The sequence below is a fragment of the Mustela nigripes genome, chromosome 9 (genome assembly GCF_022355385.1).
Source record: "Mustela nigripes isolate SB6536 chromosome 9, MUSNIG.SB6536, whole genome shotgun sequence".
Classification (NCBI taxonomy): Eukaryota; Metazoa; Chordata; class Mammalia; order Carnivora; family Mustelidae; genus Mustela; species Mustela nigripes.
The window spans coordinates 68,277,998-68,297,604 of NC_081565.1; the positions used below are offsets into that span (position 1 = coordinate 68,277,998).

Here is a 19,607-nt window from a genome sequence, read left to right on the forward strand (position 1 = left end):
TTAACCGACTGAGCCACCCAGGTGCCCCAAGAGAATCTTAAGCAGGCTCCGCTCCCAGTATGGAACCTGACAGAGGGCTCGATCTCACAACCGTGAAATCATGATCTGAGCCAAAATCAAGAGTCAGATGCTTAATCAACTCAGTCACCCAGGTCCCTTTAAAGTTTCTTGATAATATTCTTTGATGGAGCAAGATTGTTATGATTTATCTATTTTTTCTTTGGTTGTCTGTGCTTTTGGTGCCTTTCAAAGATTCACTGCCAAATGTGAATTCACAAAGATTTACCCCTTTGTTTTCTTCTAAGAGTTTTATGGTTCTAGCTCATGTTTAGGTTGTTGATTGATGTTGAGGTCAAACTTCATTCTTTCGCATGTGGAAATCTAGTTGTGCCAGTGCCATCTGTTAAAGAGATTATTCTTTCCCTGTAGAATGGACTTGGTACCCTTGTTAAAGATCAGTTGGCTGTAGCCTTATGGATTTATGTCTAAACTCAGTTCTGTTCCATTTGTCTGTGTGTCTGTCCTTATGCTAGCACCACACTGTTTTGATTATTGGCTTTGCAGTTAGTTTTGAAATGGACATAAGTCCTTAAACTTTGTTGTTGTTCTTTTTCAAGATGGTTTTGATCATTTGAGACCCCTTGCAATTTCGTATGAATTAAAGAATCAGCCTTTCCATTTCTGCAAAGAAGGCCATTGGAATTTTGATATGTATTGCACTGAATCCCAGAGTTCTTAGGGTGTATTGACATCATGACAATATTAGGTCTTCCTACTCATGAGCATGGGCTGTCTTTTATTTAGGTCTTCTTTAATCTCTTTCAGCAATCTTTTATAATTTTCAGTGCACAGACTTTTACCTCCTTGCTTAAATTTATTTCCAGATATTTTATTCTTTTAGATGTTATTATAAATATAATTATTATCTTAATTTTCTTGAGCTACTCATTCTTAATAATGTAATAGTTATTATACCAGTAGTTAACATTTATCTTCAGTCAGTACTATTCTAAGCACTTATGTGCTTTGTATCTCATTTAATTCTTTTTTTCCTCCAGTATTTTCAAATTTTTTTCCTCCTAGATTCTTTCTTAACATCTTAGATTTTTCTCATTTTAAAATTATCCTCGTTAGGGGCACCCGAGTGGCTCAGTGGGTTAAGCCTCTGACTTTTGCTCAGGCCATGATCCCAGGGTCCTGGGATCCAGCCCCACATCAGGCTCTCTGCTCAGGAGGGAGCCTGTTTCCGCCTCTCTCTCTCTCTGCCTGCCTCTCTGCCTCTCTTTCTCTCTCCGTCAAACAAATAAATAAAAATTTAAAAAAAAAAATAAAATTATTCTCTTTAAACCTAATACTTTTCTCTTTCTTATCCCCTTAATGACCAAACTTGTTGATTAGAAAGTTGACTGGACCTGTTTCTAGCTCTTGTGCTTCCATTCATTTTCTCATCCTCTGCAGTCTGGCATCTGGCTCCTGGCTCTACCATCCACTCCAAAGCTCTGGAGAAATTCACTAGTGCTCTCTCTGTCACTGAAGTCCTTATAAAACCTCAGCTGTATCCAGCATAGTTCACCACTCCATCTTGAAATATTTCCCCCTTGTCCTTCCCCTTGGTTTTTCTCTGTCTTTGCTAATTCACCCTACACTATCAGCCCTTCACATAAAAGAATTCCTCAGAGTTCTAGCTTTATGCCTCTTCTGTACTCTGTCTTAGGTACTTCATCTTTTTCCATCGCTACAGTTCAACTCTGACAACTTCCAAATTCAATCCTTAATCCCGGATTTGCCTTTGACCTCTGGATTCCTGTGTCTGGCCACTGACCTCTTCATGAGGTTGTTTTATAGATGAATTCATGACCTTCCTTACATCTCTCCCCACAATTCCCCCTCCCTGTTCCATCAGGGAAGAATACGAAGTTTTCCATGTGCTTTTCCAGACATTTCGATCCATTCAGATAGGTAAACTAACAGTCATCCTTGCCTCGGTCTTCTTCCTTATAACCCATGAACCACTAAGGCCTGTAGATGCTGTTTCTGAATATCTTGGGTCTGTTCGTTTCTCATAATTACTGCCAACAACCTAGTTTCTGTGTTATGGTCGTTCCTCCATTGTGAAGATTAGGCCTGCCTGTCAGTCACGTGATCTTTGGTCTCAGCTTCTCCTCTCTCCTAGACCATAGTTTAAACCAACAAAACACAGCAGTCTCTAAATCTCAAAATAAGAGGTGTTTTTTTTTCTTTTCCCTAAGCAGTGTATAGTGCATAGTGTGCTGAAATGCAAATCTGCCTGTAACTTAAACTTTTTACATTTTTATCTAGGGCAGTTTCGCTTCTTTTGGCCATATCTCTCATTCCAGGGAAACGACCCTATTTAAAGGTAGAATGAGTATCCAGGAAAAGGAACGGTCTGCCCCAAAGATCTATTGAAGTTTCCACTACTTCACGCAAAAATAGAAAACCTGCTCACAGTCCTCTGTCGGGAGCTAACTTTGCTCAGAGACCTCTGTTTATAGCTATTTGACTAAATAGCTTCCAGAGAATACTAGGATTTCTGCACAGGTTCTCGTTAGAGCAGCAGTTCTTACCGGAAATCTGTGGAGGAACAATAAAGAAAAGGCATGGGAACCCCTGAAACTGTGGACCATCGTGTGATCTTGAGCTTTTTACTTCTCTAAGTACCAGTTTCCCCTTCTACACCATGGAGTTTTCGATAGTCTCTGTCTCGTAAGATGACTGTGAGGATTAAGTGGCATAATTAAGTAGCTGTGAGAAGCCTAGCATCATAACCAGTGCACAGCTACTTTAGTATTACAACAGGGATTAGATTATAAGATAAAGGCAGTAATATCCAGAGCAACATGTAGCAGAGAGGGTAGGACCTACTGCAGTTACTTTTAAAGCGTTGATGGAGGGAGACGCATAGCAGACAGTTTGCTCCCAGTGCCCATAAGGTGTCTTTATTTCTACATCTTGGAGTTGTTGTGACTGTGACTGGGGCTAAGTTATAACTACGGACCAGAGCCTGGGCTAGAAAACTAGTGGGTCAATATAATGGGGTCAAATTCACTTGTAATACAGTGCAGATGAACAGACCAAGTAGAAATGTGTTATTTAGTCAATAGAAGCCCTCTGTTCTTTATAATACCTGCACCCCTCTTGTTCTGCCCAGCCCTTATCATGATAATTGCTGGAAATACAGGAACTAACCACATGTCAACCTGTTCAGACTTTGTTCTGGTAATTTGGCCATTTTCTTTAAATTCCCAGCTCTCTTGAATGAGAATATGCAGTTTCTTAGTCTCTCCCATTGTCCACCCTGTGCTTCTCTCCCTGAAGAGAGTGCAGTTTATGTGGTGGTTGGGTATATAGCTTTCACTGCATCGCATGGCGTGGAAGGGAATTTCAACCAACTGAATTTCAGTTGGTCCCTGGGAGTGACTGTGACCGCTGTCCCTTGTCTGCCTTTCTTTGCCCTGATGATGAAGCCCAGAGCTGGTGTAACATGTAGTCTGGTCTTGCTTTCAATTTAGAGCTCCTAGGCACTTTGGCTTCATTTAATCTCCTAATGGCATTGTAAGTTCCCGTGGAGGCAGCTGGGTCTTCTGTCTAGCTTCCTAGCCCAGTCCTCATCTTCAGTGTTGGGGTCAGGGCCCCATGACAACTGACTCCCATTGGCTGTCAGGTTCCATGTCACTTGAGGCCATGGAATCTATCATCAGTCTGTCTTTGCTGACTCTACTTCCCACTCCGTCAGCGAGCCCGGGCAGGCCCACGTGGGTGTGGGACCTCTGCGCTGCGGTCTGCCTTCTCTCCCTCTGCCCTCAGTGATACCTTATTCTCCCCCTTTCGGGGCCAAAACGCACGAGGCCAGGGACACACATCTTTATTATCACCTCTTTTCTCCTTTCTGCCCTTCCCAAGGCTGGAAAATGAAAGAGTTTCCTTCTACTTTCTTTATATCAGTACTTCTGAAATTATCTGTGGAGAAGGTGCAGTTTTCCTGTTGTTATTAGTTCGTCACAGCCCAGTACTTTTGTAAAACATGAACTGGTCATAAAATGAAATAAAAAATTAAAATACAAATAAAAGTCCATCTTTTCGTTATTATAGCTATTAATATTCAACAGACATAAAATTACTCTGTACCATTGTTTTAAAGGTTTCTAAACACTTTCAGTTTCTATACTTACCCATCAGGGACCAGTAGGAGACGGTAATGTGGACCAACCCACTTTGGTTCCTGGCCTCCTTCCTTATTCCTGCTAAGCGTAGTGGTGGGTAGTAGCATCTTCTCTAAGACCCAGGAGAGCATCCAGGGCCTATTAAGATGTGGATGAAAATGGAAGAAATTTTGAAAATACTCTTCATAGGACCATGATCTATCTTGGAAGGCTGTTCACATGCTGCAAAATCCTGTTTCTGAATGCCATAAATGGAATACTTCTTTTCATATTTCTACTGTCATAAATTCTAATATCCCTATGGCAGATAGGTACCTTGGATAGCCCAACTAAAGGACATGAGTTCAGAAAGGCAGAATAGAAAAGCACCTTTGTAATTTTCAGACTCTTATCCCTGTTACACTGATTTGTGACATTGGTAAACCATGGGGAAAAAAACCCTAGTTTTGTTAATATCTCCTGGTTTTTGCTTTGGTGAGGGGCTGACATTGTTTTCTTCTCAAATAGCTCCAGCTTTCATCTACTCATTCTCTTTCTTTTTACAAAAATATTTAATAAAGTATTAGATAAATATTCAATGATAGCCAGGTAGTAAAAGCAATAAGATGTTTTCAATTTCTGTTCTCTGCAGGAACTAAAGTTAAAATCGGAACAGGAAGAAGCTCTGAAACTGAGAGCTGAGGAGCTTGATGCATTTAAGATGAAAAAGAGAAAAGGTTCGTTTGGAAGAACAGACCAGCTCCAGGTTTGTCTGTCCTATTCAGTGTTTCCTGCTTTCTGTTTGCTCCGATGATGGTCTAAATGGAGGTAGAAAATGGTGGACTCTGAATAAAATCTGCAAACACTAGACCTTGCCACTTGAATACAAATTTTCTGGTATTTCTCTGAAATGTGTCTCTCATTAAAAAATTACTCTCTCATCCAGAAATGTGCTGTGTTCTTATTTCAGTAGAAATGGATTTATTTGAATGTTGTAGAATGTAAACATGAAATCCATGTTCACTAGATTGTTTCCAAGGGACTAAACCAGTCTTGATATTCAAATAAAGCCTGGCTTATTCCCACGGAAACAATATATGTCTAAGGATCAGAGCCCTCCCTCCGATTCCTATGTAACTAAATTACATATGTACCACATATGATGAATTAAAAAGTTTTTGTTTTAGTGCCACATTTAAAAAATGAAATCCAGGGGCACCTGGGTGGCTCAGTCAGTTAAACATCTGACTCTTCATTTCCGCTCAAGTCATGATTTCAGGGTCAAGAGATTGAGCCCCATGTTGGGCTCTGTGCTGAGTATGGGAGCCTGCTTGGGATTCATTCTCTCTCCCTCCCCCTTTGCCCCTCCTCAGCTCTCTCTCTCTCTCTCTTTAAAAAAGAAAGAAAGAAAGAAAACCGTAAACTAATCTCAAAGTTCAAAGAAACAACATCTTTGTTTTATGTAAATTCAAAATGGCAATTCTAAAAATGTTACTGAAAAAAATAATGCACTGAAAACTGTAATTATGCTTAAATGCTAATATGTCACCTTAATGCTGAAAAATTTGTTTTTTTAAATTTTATGTATCTTAATAATAAGACTTAGTACCTGAATGTATTTCCAATTTATTTGTTCATTTTTTAAAGATTTTATGTATTTATGAGAGAGAGAGGGAGAGTGAGCACCAGAGGAGGGAGAACTGAGGGAGAGGGAGAAGCAGGCTTCCCACTGAGCAGAGAGCCCAATGTGGGACTTGATCCCAGGACCCCCGGATCATGACCCGAGCCACAGGCAGATGAGACACTTAACCGACTGAGCCACCCAGGCGCCCCTCCAGTTATTTATTTTACTGGTGTGTGTTAGACACTGGTTAAAGTGCTATCACCCTGACATTCCATGCTGCTTGGTAATAGTATGTCTGGGCAGACAGGGTATGCTGGGAGTAGGAGAGATAGGAATGCAAAGAATAGTGAGACCTGTTTTTCAAAATGTTAAGGATCTAAATTTTAAATGAATACGATAACCAGAAGATTCCCACAGCTTGCACTCTGTAGATTAAATATATTAATAAAACAAAAATGAAACTTCATGTTTTTTTAATATTGTAAAACAAAAATGCACTTTCTAGGATTGGACTGTAAACAAGAACAAGATTATAAGGTAATCCATACGAGTATCCAAAGAGCTTAGAGTAGGACATTTATTTGTAATGAAGCTCCTTTATAAGAAAGCATTTAAAATTGGGACTGTGTGATAGGAACCTTTGCTATAAAAAGAGAAAAATCAAGAAATTTTCAGAAAACTTACTAAGATACAGTGAATTATACAAATCATAACCTTTATTATTCAAATGCAGAAAAATCTATTCATTTATTATTGTTTCCCTAAAAAACTTGTATTACGTGGACTCCTACCTATTTTTCAAAGCACTATTAAAATATTACTTACTCCGTTTCCCAGGCAGAGCCAATCTCTCCCTCCATTTTTGCTGACACGGTACCTAGGAGTTAGGTGTATATAGAATTTATTATCAATAATCAGAGTTTTTCAGGTCTCCCTCCTGTTGGAATGGACCTTACAAAAGACCTGTTATTCATCTTTCAAACTCCACATACAGTCAAGGAGTGTTTATAGAGCATTTTATCTAATTGGTAGACTTCATAGGGTCTCATATACAGAGTTTCTAAGGTAGAACCAGATACAACAAAACTAAAGTATTTCTGTAGCTGCTCTGGGATAGCCTTCCTGTTTCTTATGGTTGTTTCTTATGAATGAGCTACTATTTTAGGCTTCAGTTATATTTGGATGTGATAGCGCTTGTAAAACCTGCTAGGTAGGTCTGGATGGAGGTCTACATAGCTCTGGATCTTCTTTGCTTTGGCCATCTTGCTCTCTTTTTCTTATGCGTATTCACTATCTCATTTTTTTTTAACCCTTTTTTTTAAAATAAAGATTTTATTTATTTGGGAGGAAGAGTGAGCCAGTGAGGGGAGGAGCAGAGGGAGAAGCAGAAGCAGACTCATAATCTAAGCTGAAGGCAGACACTCAGCCAACTGTATCTCATTGTTTTAATATAGATTTCTGGGAACCATTTTTAAGCTGGAGAAGAACTGGAAAATAGTGCTGTATTGATTTGTTTTCCCATTATTTGTTGTTTAGCTTGGTGTCGCTATGTCTGCAGTACAGATGGGCACTTGGTAGAGTTCATCTTGGGTAGGCATATTCCATTCATATTTCTGTTCTCTTTGTTTCTGGGTGTCCTCGATTGAAGAGAATACTAAGATGCTTTTTTCAGGAATCTTTTCAGCTCTGTTTATTTTATAACTACTTGATGTTGACAGGCTACCGTGCAGAGTGCATTCCCATGCTCCACCATATGTGTCTTCCACGGGGTGGGTTCATTTATTCACTTCGTTGACTGATGGAATCAGGCATTCATTCAGTCAGTCATTTGACATTTTCCTGAAGCCAGTCATGGGCTGGAAGTATACCAGGCATGGGGGATAGAGAGGCAGAAAAGACAGTCTCTGCAGTCCATCGAGGAACTCAAGAAGAGGAGAGAGACTATAGAGCAGCTGGCAGCCTAAGTGCTACGAGGAAGGTGCGCTCCTCTGTGACCGAGAAGATCCCAGCATGTTCTCACAACTGACCCTTCCTATCTATGGGGAAAACTGTCAGCCCTTTCTTTGTCAGCCTAGACAACCCCAGACTTGAACATATTTGGGGAAGACACCTTAATTCCTTATAAGACACAGCAAGATGTTAACTGGAGCCATTCTTGATGGGTTTAGACAGGAACGGTTTTACTATCCTCGCTGGGAGTTTTTAAGTGTTCACTTAAGGTGTTTCAGGTAGTTTAGAAATGTTCATTTAGGGTGTTTTAGGCAATCAGAAGTTCTGTTATTACCCTATACATCTTATGGCAGAAGAAAAACAAGTGATGTAACTTTTCTTTGGAATTTTAATGTAGAAAATGGATGAGCAAAAGAAATGGCTAGATGAAGAAGTAGAGAAAGTCCTGAACCAACGCCAAGAACTGGAGCAGCTGGAAGAAGACTTAAAGAAGCGAGAGGCCATCGTTTGTAAGAAGGAGGCCCTGTTACAGGAGAAGAGCCACCTAGAAAATAAGAAACTGAGATCAAGTCAGGTATTCTCTCTGTTATGCTCTTTGACTGTGATTGTAAGCCAATGAAGGAGGACTTTTTTCCTAGGAAGTAAGGCAGACCACTGTGAAATTCGAAACTGCAAGAAAATCTGTTCTGGTTTTCAGTATATTTTGCATGTTAGTGCTTATTTAATGACCACTCAAATCTATCGCAATTTTAACATCAAATGTTCCATGTTCTGCCAAGTATGATTAACTTTTTTTGGCATTGAAAAATTATGGTAAAATATACGTAGCATAAAATTTGCCATTTTCACCATTTTTAAGTGTATGATTCAACGGCATTAATCACATGTACAAGGTTATACTACCATCACCCTATTTCCAAAACATTTTATTACCTCAAATAGAAAGTCTGTAACCATGAAGCCACAACTCTTCATTTCCCCTGGCAACCTCTATTTAAGAAATAAATAGTACCGTTTGATGCTGTAGAGAGAACACTGGTAATTTGGAAAATAGTCTTAAAAATGATCTAAACTACCCAAAGTTAGGGGTTTGCAGGGTTCCTTTAGAAGAAAGACTTTATGTAATGAAGATATGTTCATTTTTCAGATTATAATGAGGTGGGGGCCTTTACAAGAACTTTTGCTGGAGAACTCGGGTTTTATAAGCCCAAAAAAGGGATTTTTATGAAGGAGTTTGCCTCAATTTCAAGTTCTGCAAAAGGAATGATTGTGGTGGGAGTAGGAGAACCAGGCAATAGCTTTTTTGGATGTAGCTGTAGATATTTTCAACAGTAGCACCAATGGCTTCTGAAAATGAAGCTGTCTTGCCCCAGACTTGAAAAGGACTTTTTACCCAGCAGGCCGAGGACACAGAGTAATGGAACAGAGAGAATCAGTGACCTCCCTCTATTAGATCTGCCTTTCAGCCAGTGTCTAGACCAGTCGGATCTGAGATGGTGGTGGCGTGTTCTCAACCTCCCCTCCTCAGGATGTCAGGTAGACAAGCATGGAGACCTGCACTTACCTCTTCCCCGTCCTCCATTCCTCAGTCCTGTTCAATAGCTAGTAGCACCAGGCTGTGGGACACAGGGGTAGGGACAGCCCCTCCAACCAGCTTAGTTGCTGGTGCTGTATCCAGGTAGCTTGCTCACGCTGGCTGTCAGGGTCAAGTTTTAAGAGCTAGCCCTCAAAACATGTCAACAATAGCAAAGGAGATGAGCAAATCAAAATATCCACGTGAGTAAATAGAAGAAAATAAACTGGGACTTTTATGATATGTTATGTATCACAAAAGAAATAAAAATGAAAAAATAAAAAGGAATAAGGAGGAAAATATTTTTTCTGAAATAAGTTTACTTCATGATCCAAGGGAATAAAACGGGAAGTTTTCCCCTTTCAACCACAATGTAAAATTTAAGAGCAAGAACATACTGAGATAGGTAGAGACATACAAATAAATGAAACCCCCAGCAGAGCAAAGTGAAATGGATTCTTTGAAGATTGTTTTAATGAAACAGAAGAAAAATTGGAAACTGTTACATTGCTGGGTTCTTTTCTGAACAAAATGTAAATAGATTACATCTTTTTTCAGTGTTTAAGAAATACAAGATTCAATCCTATGCATTTCGGACAAGGAGTGTGATACTAAAAAATATTTTCATACCATATACAATTTCAACTCAAAATAAGTTAAAGACCTAAATGTAAAATAAAACTATAAAACTCTTAGAAGAAAACCAAGGTGTAAATCTTTGTGACCTTGGGTTAAGCAGTGGTTTCTTTGATATTACACCTGAAGCACAAGCAATAAATAAATATTAGATAAATTGGTCTTAGTCATAATTAAAAACATTTGTTATGCAAAGGCCACCATCAAGAAAGTGGGTGTTGAAAAGACAACCCACAGAATGGGTGAAAATATTTGCATATCATGTACCTGATAAAGGTCTTGTATCTAGAATATATAAAGAAGTATTAAAAATAAAAAGACAACTGAGTTTAAAAATGGACTAAGGATCTAATAGACATTTCTCGAAAAAGAGATTCAAATGGCCAATAAACATGAAAGGATGCTCAACATCACTAGCCATCAGGGAAATGCAAATCAAAACGTAGATGTGCTCCTACTTTACACTTAGAGGACAGCTGTGGGGACGCCTGGGTGGCTCAGTGGGTTAAATCCTTTGCCTTTGGCTCAGGTCATGATCTCAGGGTCCTGGGATCAAGTCCCGCATCGGGCTCTCTGCTCAGCGGGGAGCCTGCTTCCCCCATGTCTCTCTCTCTGCTTGCCTCTCTGCCTACTTGTGATCTCTCTCTGTCAAATGAATAAATAAAAATCTTTAAAAAATTTTTAAAAATTAAAAAAAAAAATAGGACGGCTGTGGTCAGAAAACTAGATGAGAAGTGTTGGTGATGATATGAAGGAATTGGACTTTTCCTATGCTATCTGTGGGATTGGTGCAGTTGCCTGGGATGACCATTTGCAGTTCCTCAAAAGGTTAAACATAGAGTTACTGCACCACCCAGTGGTGCCACTCCTAGTATCCATCCAAGAGAAGTGAAAACACGTCTCCACACAATAACCTGTGCATGAAAGTGCATTACGGCATTACTCATAATAGACCCCAATGGAAAAAACTCAAATGTCCATCAGCTGATGAATGGATAAACAGAAAGTGATATATCCGTACCATTGGATATTACTCAGCAAGAGAAAGGAATGAAGTTCTGATCCATGCTACCACATGGATGAACCCCAAAATGTTGTGTTAAGGGAAAGGGGCCAGCCACAAAAGAACACGGATTTATGACTCCATTTATATCAATGTGCAGATGAGGCAATTCCATAGAGACAGAAAGTAGAGTAGTGGTTATTTAGGGCTGGGCTGTGGATTGGAGAAAGGAATGACTACAAATGGGCATGGGGTTTCATTTTTGGGGAGGGTGAAAACGTTCTAAAATTGATTGTGGTGATGGTTGTGCAATGCTGAATATACTAAAAACCATTGAATTATACACTTTAAATAGGTGAGTTAGGGGCTCCTGGCTGGCTCCATTGGTGGAGTATATGACTCTTGATCTTGGTCTTGTGAGTTTGAGCCCCACATTGGGTATAGAGATTGCTTAAAAAATAAAATCTTGATCAATAAAATAAGTAGTTGAACTCTATGATATGTGAATTATCTCTCAATAAAGCTATTACGCAAAAACTATATATCCATAAAGGGGAAAAAAAAGATAAGACAACAGAAGACAAAAGATTACCAAGAAATATAAAATGGAAAGCAACAAATAGGGGCACCTGGGTGGCTCAGTGGGTTAAGCCGCTGCCTTCGGCTCAGGTCATGATCTCAGGGTCCTGGGATCGAGTCCCGCATCGGGCTCTCTGCTTAGCAGGGAGCCTGCTTCCTCCTCTCTCTCTCTCTCTGCCTGCCTCTCTGCCTACTTGTGATCTCTCTCTGTCAAATAAATAAAATCTTTAAAAAAAAAAAATTTTTAAATAAAAAAAAAAAGAAAGCAACAAATAAGTAGTTTTTTGAAAAAAAAAATTATCAAAGGGATTATCAAAGATAATTAAAAAAAAAAGAGGCTGCAATCCAAGCGCCTTGAGAGGGACATCAGTAAGAGCCATAGCTATAGCATTAGTCTTTTTTTTTTTTTAAGATAACATCTTTATAAAATAGAATTCACATAGATAAAATTTAAAAAGACTCAGAGAGGGCGCCTGGGTGGCTCAGTGGGTTAAGCCGCTGCCTTCGGCTCAGGTCATGATCCCGGGGTCCTGGGATCGAGTCCCGCATCAGGCTCTCTGCTCAGCGGGGAGCCTGCTTTCTCCTCTCTCTGCCTGCCTCTCTGCCTACTTGTAATCTCTCTCTGTCAAATAAATAAATAAAATCTTTAAAAAAAATAAAAAATAAAAAAATAAAAAGACTCAGAGATGCACCTGGTGGCTCAGTTCATTAAGCGTCTGACTCTGATTTCTGCTCAGGTAGTGATCTCAGTCGTGAGATTAAGCCCCATGTGGGGCCTGGGATTCTCTCTCCCTCTCCCTCTCCCTCTGCCCCCCACCTCCACCACCTCCACTCATGCACATGTTCTCTTCATCTAAATAAATGAATAAGTAAAATCTTAAAAAAAAAAAAAAAAGACTCAGAAATGAAGGTACCGAGATTTTCAGAAGGCAGGAGTGAGGCATAAGGATGAAAACAGAGAATCATGAGGAAGTCATTCTTTCCCACTCTGAATCTAGACAGTTTATCTTCTGAATGTTGAACCAGGTACAATAGAGGTTTGGGTAAATCAGAATACTCAGCAGGGAACGAATGAAAGGCCAGTCTACATATGAATCCTGAGACAGCCATTTCTTAACCCTGCTTGGATCCCAGAATGCTGGCACCCAGATTTATACCTCCCAAGTGGGACATTGGTGGATTTTCTGAAACAGTCCATGAAAAAAAGGCCTACAAACACCAAACACCCTAGGACACCCCCAGCTAAGTGGCCAGACCCCAGATATACACTATGGTAACAAAGCATACCCACCACACAGGATATCAGCATTTTCATACCTGACTCTTACATGGGACAACCATTTCAGGAATGTTACTAACATGGAAGACAGAGACTGAGAATAAAAAAAAAAAAGCTCAGAGACATTAGAGATAGGCGAAGGAGCTGAAAAAGCTTCCAACAAATCCTTAATATTCGTCAAGGTGGTGAAAGGTGATGCTCTATCCATTAAATGGGAACTGCTGGAAAAAAAAATGGGAACTGCTGGAAATTTTACATACAGAAAATGGGGGAAAAATTTAGTTGGCAGATAAATCTGGAAAGTCCAACATCCAAGAAATAGGAATTTTGGAAAGATATAACAGAGAAAATGGGAGAGGGGATTATCAAAGATAATATAAAAATTTTTCCCAACTCCGAGGACATGAGACTCTAGATTGAAATAGGTTACGAGGGCCTGACAAAATGAGTGCCAAAGGTCTATCATGTGAAGTGTTGAGTACACTAAGGAAAAGATCCCAAAAGCTACCAAATGGAAGAGATGAGTCACTTGCAAATCTCAACAATCAGAATGGCACTGGATTTCTTTACCTTCTTCAGTAGAAACTAAGGGACTTACAGCCGTCTTCAAACTGCAGAATGAAAGTGATTTCCAATCAAGGCTTCTCTCTTGAGCCTAATTCTGAATCAAGTATGAAGGCAGAATAAGGACATTTTCAGGTGAAAAAATGATTTCTGACTTAGTCTTTCCGGAAAATACTAGAGGATGTGCTCCACAAACGTGAGGGCATCAGTTGTGAAGAAAGAAGACTCAGGGTCCTGAAAGTGTGATCCAACATGGAAATTCCCAGGGTAACACCGAAAGGAGGTCCTAGAACAACCAGTTTGGACCAGGAGGATGGAGACTTCAGACTAAATGCTTCCAGAAAAGTGTGAAACAGACAGACTCCCTGATTTAAGTTTGGTCAAGTGAAAAAAAACAGTATTGGAGGAAATGTATTTTCTTTTAGGGGAAGAATCAGTAAATGGTACCAAAAGTTGTATCCTATGGAAAAGGGTCATTTTATACTAGATAGTTCAGATGTGAGTAATATTCACAAAGCCATGTAAATTGATTTGTATTTTTTTATTGATTTATATTTTTATTGATTTATTTTTAAATATTGATTTATTTTTAAAGATTTATTGATTTATTTTTGAGTATTGATTTATTTTTAAAGATTCTACTCATTTATTTGAGAGAGTCAGTGAGCGAGATAGAGCACAAGTTGGGGGAGGGGTAGAGGGAGAGAGAGAGAGAGAAGCAGGCTCCCTGCTGAGCGGGGAGCCCGATGCGGGGCTCCATCCCAGGACCCTGGGATCATGACCTGAGCCAAAGGCAGATACTTAATCTATTGAACCAACCGGGTGTCCCAACAGAGTATTGATTTAACATAAAATTGCAATATACCTTATTTTGGGAGACTAGAGGAGTGGGAAGTAGAGAAAGCATAATGGTGCCAAGACTTTGTCTTCCATAATAGTCAGTCAATAGACAATATCTTAAATGGGTCATGTTATTTAGGAACATGGACATTAACACCAGGAGAAACGACTAGAAAGGTTGAAGATGATTGCTTCTGGGGAGTGGGACTCAGGTAAAAGGGTGAGGTAAGGGGCTGCTTTAAAAAAAATAATAGTAAACTTGTGGTATCGGATGGGGAGACAAACCATGAGAGACTGTGGACTCTGAGAGACAAACTGAGGGTTTGGGAGGGGAGGGAGTGGAAGCTGGGTGAGCCTGGTGGTGGGTATTAAGGGGGGCACGTATTGCATGGAGCACTGGGTATGGTGCATAAACAATGAATTTTGGAACACTGAAAAAAATTAAATTAAAAAAATTTATAATTTTTAATTATATGTACATATAATTACTTAGATGAAAAGCTATTTTAAAAATCCTCTTAGGTTAGACCATAATGAGAATCTCCATTACTGTAACTGACCATATTTTCTGACCAGAATGAAATAAGAATAGAAACAAAATACATATTTAAGCAGCGACAAACCAAATCTCAACCTTTAGGGGAATTATAATATAGTTATAAGCCATAAAACCATGTAACAGACCAAGGAAGGAAAGTTTAATTTAGGAGATAATAAAAAAGAAAAATACTACCTCTCAAAACCAATATTCTGTAGTCTGGTGCAGCCAAGCAATGCCTGACAATAAATTCAATAAATTCAACATTTAAATCTCCTTTTTTGGGGGGGTTGGGGGGGGCAAGAGAATATGAATGGAGTGCAGGAGGAAGGAGAGAGGCAGAGAGAATTTCAAGCAGACTTCACGCCCACGCAGAACCTAACATGGGACTTGATCTTACTACCTTGAGATCATGACCTGAGCTGAAATCAAGAGTCACACACTTAACTGATTATGCCATCCAGGTGCCCCTTGAATCTCTCTATTTTTTTAAGGTGTGTTTATTTTTATTTTTATTTTTTTTTTTATTTTTATTTTTTTGTTTTTTTTGGTCAGAGAGAGAGCTCACACAAGCAGTGGGAGCTGCAGGCAGAGGGAGAAGCAGGCTCCCCTCTGAGCAGAGAGCCTGATGTGGGACTCGATACTAGAACCCTGGGACCGTAACCTGAGCTGAAGGCAGATGCTGAACCAACTGTGCCACCCAGGCATTCCGAATCTCCATTTTTTAAAAAAAAGACATTCAACTTAAGATTTTAGAAAATGAACCCTGCCCCTCAACAAAAACCCCACGGAAAAACAACACTGTGGGAGCTAAAAATATACTCAGTTAATAATTTTCTCTATTTTTCTAGTTTGTATGCCACCTGAATTTCAAATAACTGTTTTGGGGGTGTTTGGTGATTGTGTCTTTTAGGTCTTAAGGACAGATAGTTTGAAAATATCAACTCGCCTGAACTTGTTGGACCAAGAGTTGTCTGAAAAGAATGTAGAGCTTCAACACAGCACAGCTGAAGAGAAAATAAAGATTTCAGAACGAGTTCAAGCCCTCCAGAAAGAAAAGGATCAGCTACAGAGACGAAGGAACAGTGTGGATGAGAAACTTAAAAATGGTAGTGTGTTATCACCTGAAGTAAGTCAGTATGCTTTAGAACTGGAAGTGCTCTATGATGGGTCACTTGAATGATTTCCTTTGTCTCTGTTAACTTAAACATAAAAATGAGAAATCTGATAAACTTTGTTTCCTTGAGACTTTGTCAGATGTAACCAGTTTACGGGGTTCCTATTCCATGCCATAAACCATGCTTGACTAGAGACTGTGATACCCTCACAAACAGGTCCATGACCCCGTGGCTCCTTTCCGGCATTGCCAGGGACTGGGACACTAATGCTTCCCTTCGAGTAGGGCCTTTCTCAGCTGGGGTTTGTCATCAACATCACAGAATATAGAAGATGATTCGAAGGGAATCTTTTCCTCAGTTCTTTCAAAGAGAGCACCTACCATCTCTCTATGCTTCTTTCTCGAACAATCCTCAGTAACCCGTTTCGTACTATGGATGGCTAGGGCACTAATGGTTAATTCTTCCAGAAAGTCCCAACCTTTGAGAGCATGTTCCAGCCAGTAGATGCATGGAATTCAAATCCCAGTAAAAATAGCTTTGGTAATTTATCAGTTACAGTTAGATTATTGAACACTACATCTGAAATAAATGATGTACTATAAGTTGGCTAATTGAATTTAGATTTAAAAAAAAGAAAAAATATAAAAACAACATAAAAATCTAAAACCTCTGAGTGTGAATCTTCGTTTATGAGGAGCATATGGCTCCTCTCACCTTTCTTTTTTTAAACTATGTAAAAATATATTTATGGTTGTGAAATTCCCCCAGACTGCCTATTTTCAAAATTTTACATCAATTGGCAGTCCCGTCCCTTACTTTATCAGGCCAAGTATGAATTTTTGAGTCTGAATTTTCTCTGCAAATGTTTATTGTTGATGTCCTGTCATGATCAAAGCAAGAAAAAATTGCTAAGAGAAAGTGAGTAGTTGGGAACCCCATACCTTGCTGAATCTTGTATAGTGTTAGAATGGAGCAAGCCAAAGAGACTGTTAAGGGGGCTGGTTAAGAAGGAACAGGAGCAGGGCACCTGGGTGGCTCAGTGGGTTAGCCCTCTGCCTTTGGCTCAGGTCATGATCTCAGGGTCCTGGGATCGAACCCCACATGGGGCTCTCTGCTCAGGGGGAGCCTGCTTCCCGCTCTCTCTCTGCCTACTTGTGATCTCTCTTTCTGTCAAATAAATAAAATCTTCAAAAAAAAGAAGGAACAGGAGCAAGGGTTTCATAAAAGGATTGTTGTTCACTGCATGGATGAAAGGAATTGAAGACTGGATCGGGGGTAAGGTGGCATCATAAACCTCATTGCCCTGTTTCATAGTCTGAGTTTGTGCATAGGATCACAGAAGCAGACTGTCCTCCTGAGGGTGTTAAATTAGAGCCTGGCCTTGTAGATTTGAGGGTTGTAAGATCCTTAAATAGCGCAAAGTAGGAATATTTAAGGATTTCTTGCCTGCCCAGGACTGTTACTGGGCCCTATGAAAGAAACCAAAGAAACTATAAAATGCATTATGCTTCCTTTGAGAAATTCATACTCTATCTGGGGAAAGTGACAGATACAAGAAAACTCTATACCCTGAAGAACATTTAAAAAAGCAAGTGATAACAATATACTAAAACTATACTTGTTACATTATTTATACAAAACGATGCAGTGGTCATTTACGGGGGAAGATTCATTGAGGCAGCTTTGGTGGGTTGGACTCTCGAGCTGTATTATGAAAACCATGATACTGGTGGATATAAGAAAGAAGGACTTTGTAGCTAGAACACCATTAAGTAAGGCATGGAGAAGGGAATGAGCAAATGATGTTTGCAGAAGGGTTGAGGGCCCGTTGTCTTCAAGAAACATTGACTTTTCTGTTTCACATGGAATTCTGTGACTACAAATCTTGATGTAGAGTTTGTGGTGAAAACCATGAGTAATATCTGTTTAGCATCTCATCTGGGATTGGTTTGAGGGAATGATGAGCCCCCTGCCACCGTGGGGTTCCAGTAGCCATGTGAGCTTCTGAGCAGCCTCCTTCCACAGGGCTGGTTCTGAGCACCACTCTGAGGTGGGCTCTGCTCTCACCACTGTTTCCTTAAAGCCAAGATTACTCTTACTGGATAGATCTGCCAGTGACAGATGATCGGCCACGTGAGATTCTGATGCAACACAAGACATCAGTAACATCTGGGTGGAACAGTCTGCTGCTTCTAACTCTTTTAACTAGTTTAGGATTATTTTTTCTTTCCACAATACATTAAATTATTTTCATAATCGTACTGCTTAATGAGAAGGGACTGATTTTAAATCACTATACTAGTACAGGATTACCCAACAATTTAATAAAAATAAATACTTTTTTGGGAAAACTCCATAAAGAAATTAAAAAAAAAAAAAGTGGCTCCATTTTTCTAATGCAGAGCATTAGAAAGTGGTTCTAATTGCTCAGTAAGTGGGATATAGGAAGAAAACATAAGAACTATTATATCTATGTTTATTTCATCTAATACACTTTCAATATCATGTTTTAACATTAGAACATGCATATAATTTATGGAGAAATATGCAAATATGCAGGGCTTTCTTAAAAGGTTTTGCTCTGTTTGCTTGCTTGTTTGTTTGTTTTACTGATGGGGGTGTGTGACCTAAACTGTTGGGAAACCTGAGTTAGGTCCTTGTTGCTCACAGTGTGAGGTCTCTATCAACAGCAGGAGCCTCAGTGTGGGAGGGGGGCTGGGGGGTGAGCCCCTCTAGACCTGCTGAATGAGAAATCTGCATTTTAACAAGATCCCTGGTGCCTGTGTGTAAAGCAGTGCTCTCTCATAAAGCATAGTCCACCCCATAATCTGTTGTTTGTCATGGGGCAAATTTTTTATCCTGGGCCAGTTTCTCATTGCCATTCATAGTACTTCCCTAACTTGGGTCCAAAACTATAGAAACTAAATTTCTGCTAAGTTGTTCTCAGACATATATAAAGGCAAACTCTTTCCACATTTGTTTTTGGCAAAATATCATAGTATGCATTATTCAGAAGTCAAATATGTTCTTTGGATAACCCACTTTTATTTTCTGGTTCCTCTTACCCATTCACTGATGTAACTTTCAGGGCTTAAGTTTGTTTTTCTTTAAAAGTTGAATATTATTTTCTTCCAGATGGAGTGATGATCAAATCATCAAATTCTTGATGATTAGTGGTTGCCCAGAGAAGCAAAATAGCCGTTAAATATATTTTTTCAAAATGGCTCTTTCAGAAGATTTTTATAAAGTGGCTTTTATTTTATTTTATTTTTTTAAGATTTTACTTATTTATCTGACAGAGAGAGATCACAAGTAGGCAGAGAGGCAGGCAGAGAGAGGGGGGAAGCCGACTTCCCGCCAAGCAGAGAGCCCGATGCGGGACTCAATCCTAGGACCCTGAGATCACAACCTGAGCCAAAGGCAGAGCCTTAACCCACTGAGCCACCCAGGCACCCCAGAAAGTAGCTTTTAAAAATAAGCATTATTCAACCTCCCACTGGAATAGGTTATTACATACCTTTCCCCTGAATTCCAAAACAGGAGTTCTGGAAGTCACATTAACTATTCTTTAGATAGATTGGAAATTTAACCTCCTTTTCCTTTGAAGTGCTGGAGGAAGGAGTGGAGAGAAATATTTGGGTCATCTAATCAGACATATGAAAATATTTTTTTCTCCTTTTCCCTCATAAACCCATTCAGCAGATAACTTAATTGAGTTTAAACTGTGTGATATATACTGTACT

At 39.5% G+C, this 19,607-nt stretch overlaps 1 protein-coding gene across 3 annotated transcripts in view; it reads left to right on the plus strand.

The window, feature by feature from the left end:
* Positions 1–19,607, plus strand: part of KIF27 (kinesin family member 27) — an 86,768-nt gene that overhangs the window by 55,062 nt on the left and 12,099 nt on the right. For all 3 annotated transcript variants that reach the window (XM_059411781.1, XM_059411783.1, XM_059411784.1), the window contains exons 12-14: positions 4,813–4,926; positions 8,132–8,308; positions 15,660–15,875. In XM_059411781.1, the coding sequence (XP_059267764.1) occupies positions 4,813–4,926; positions 8,132–8,308; positions 15,660–15,875 (507 nt within the window). The remainder of the gene's footprint in view (positions 1–4,812; positions 4,927–8,131; positions 8,309–15,659; positions 15,876–19,607) is intronic.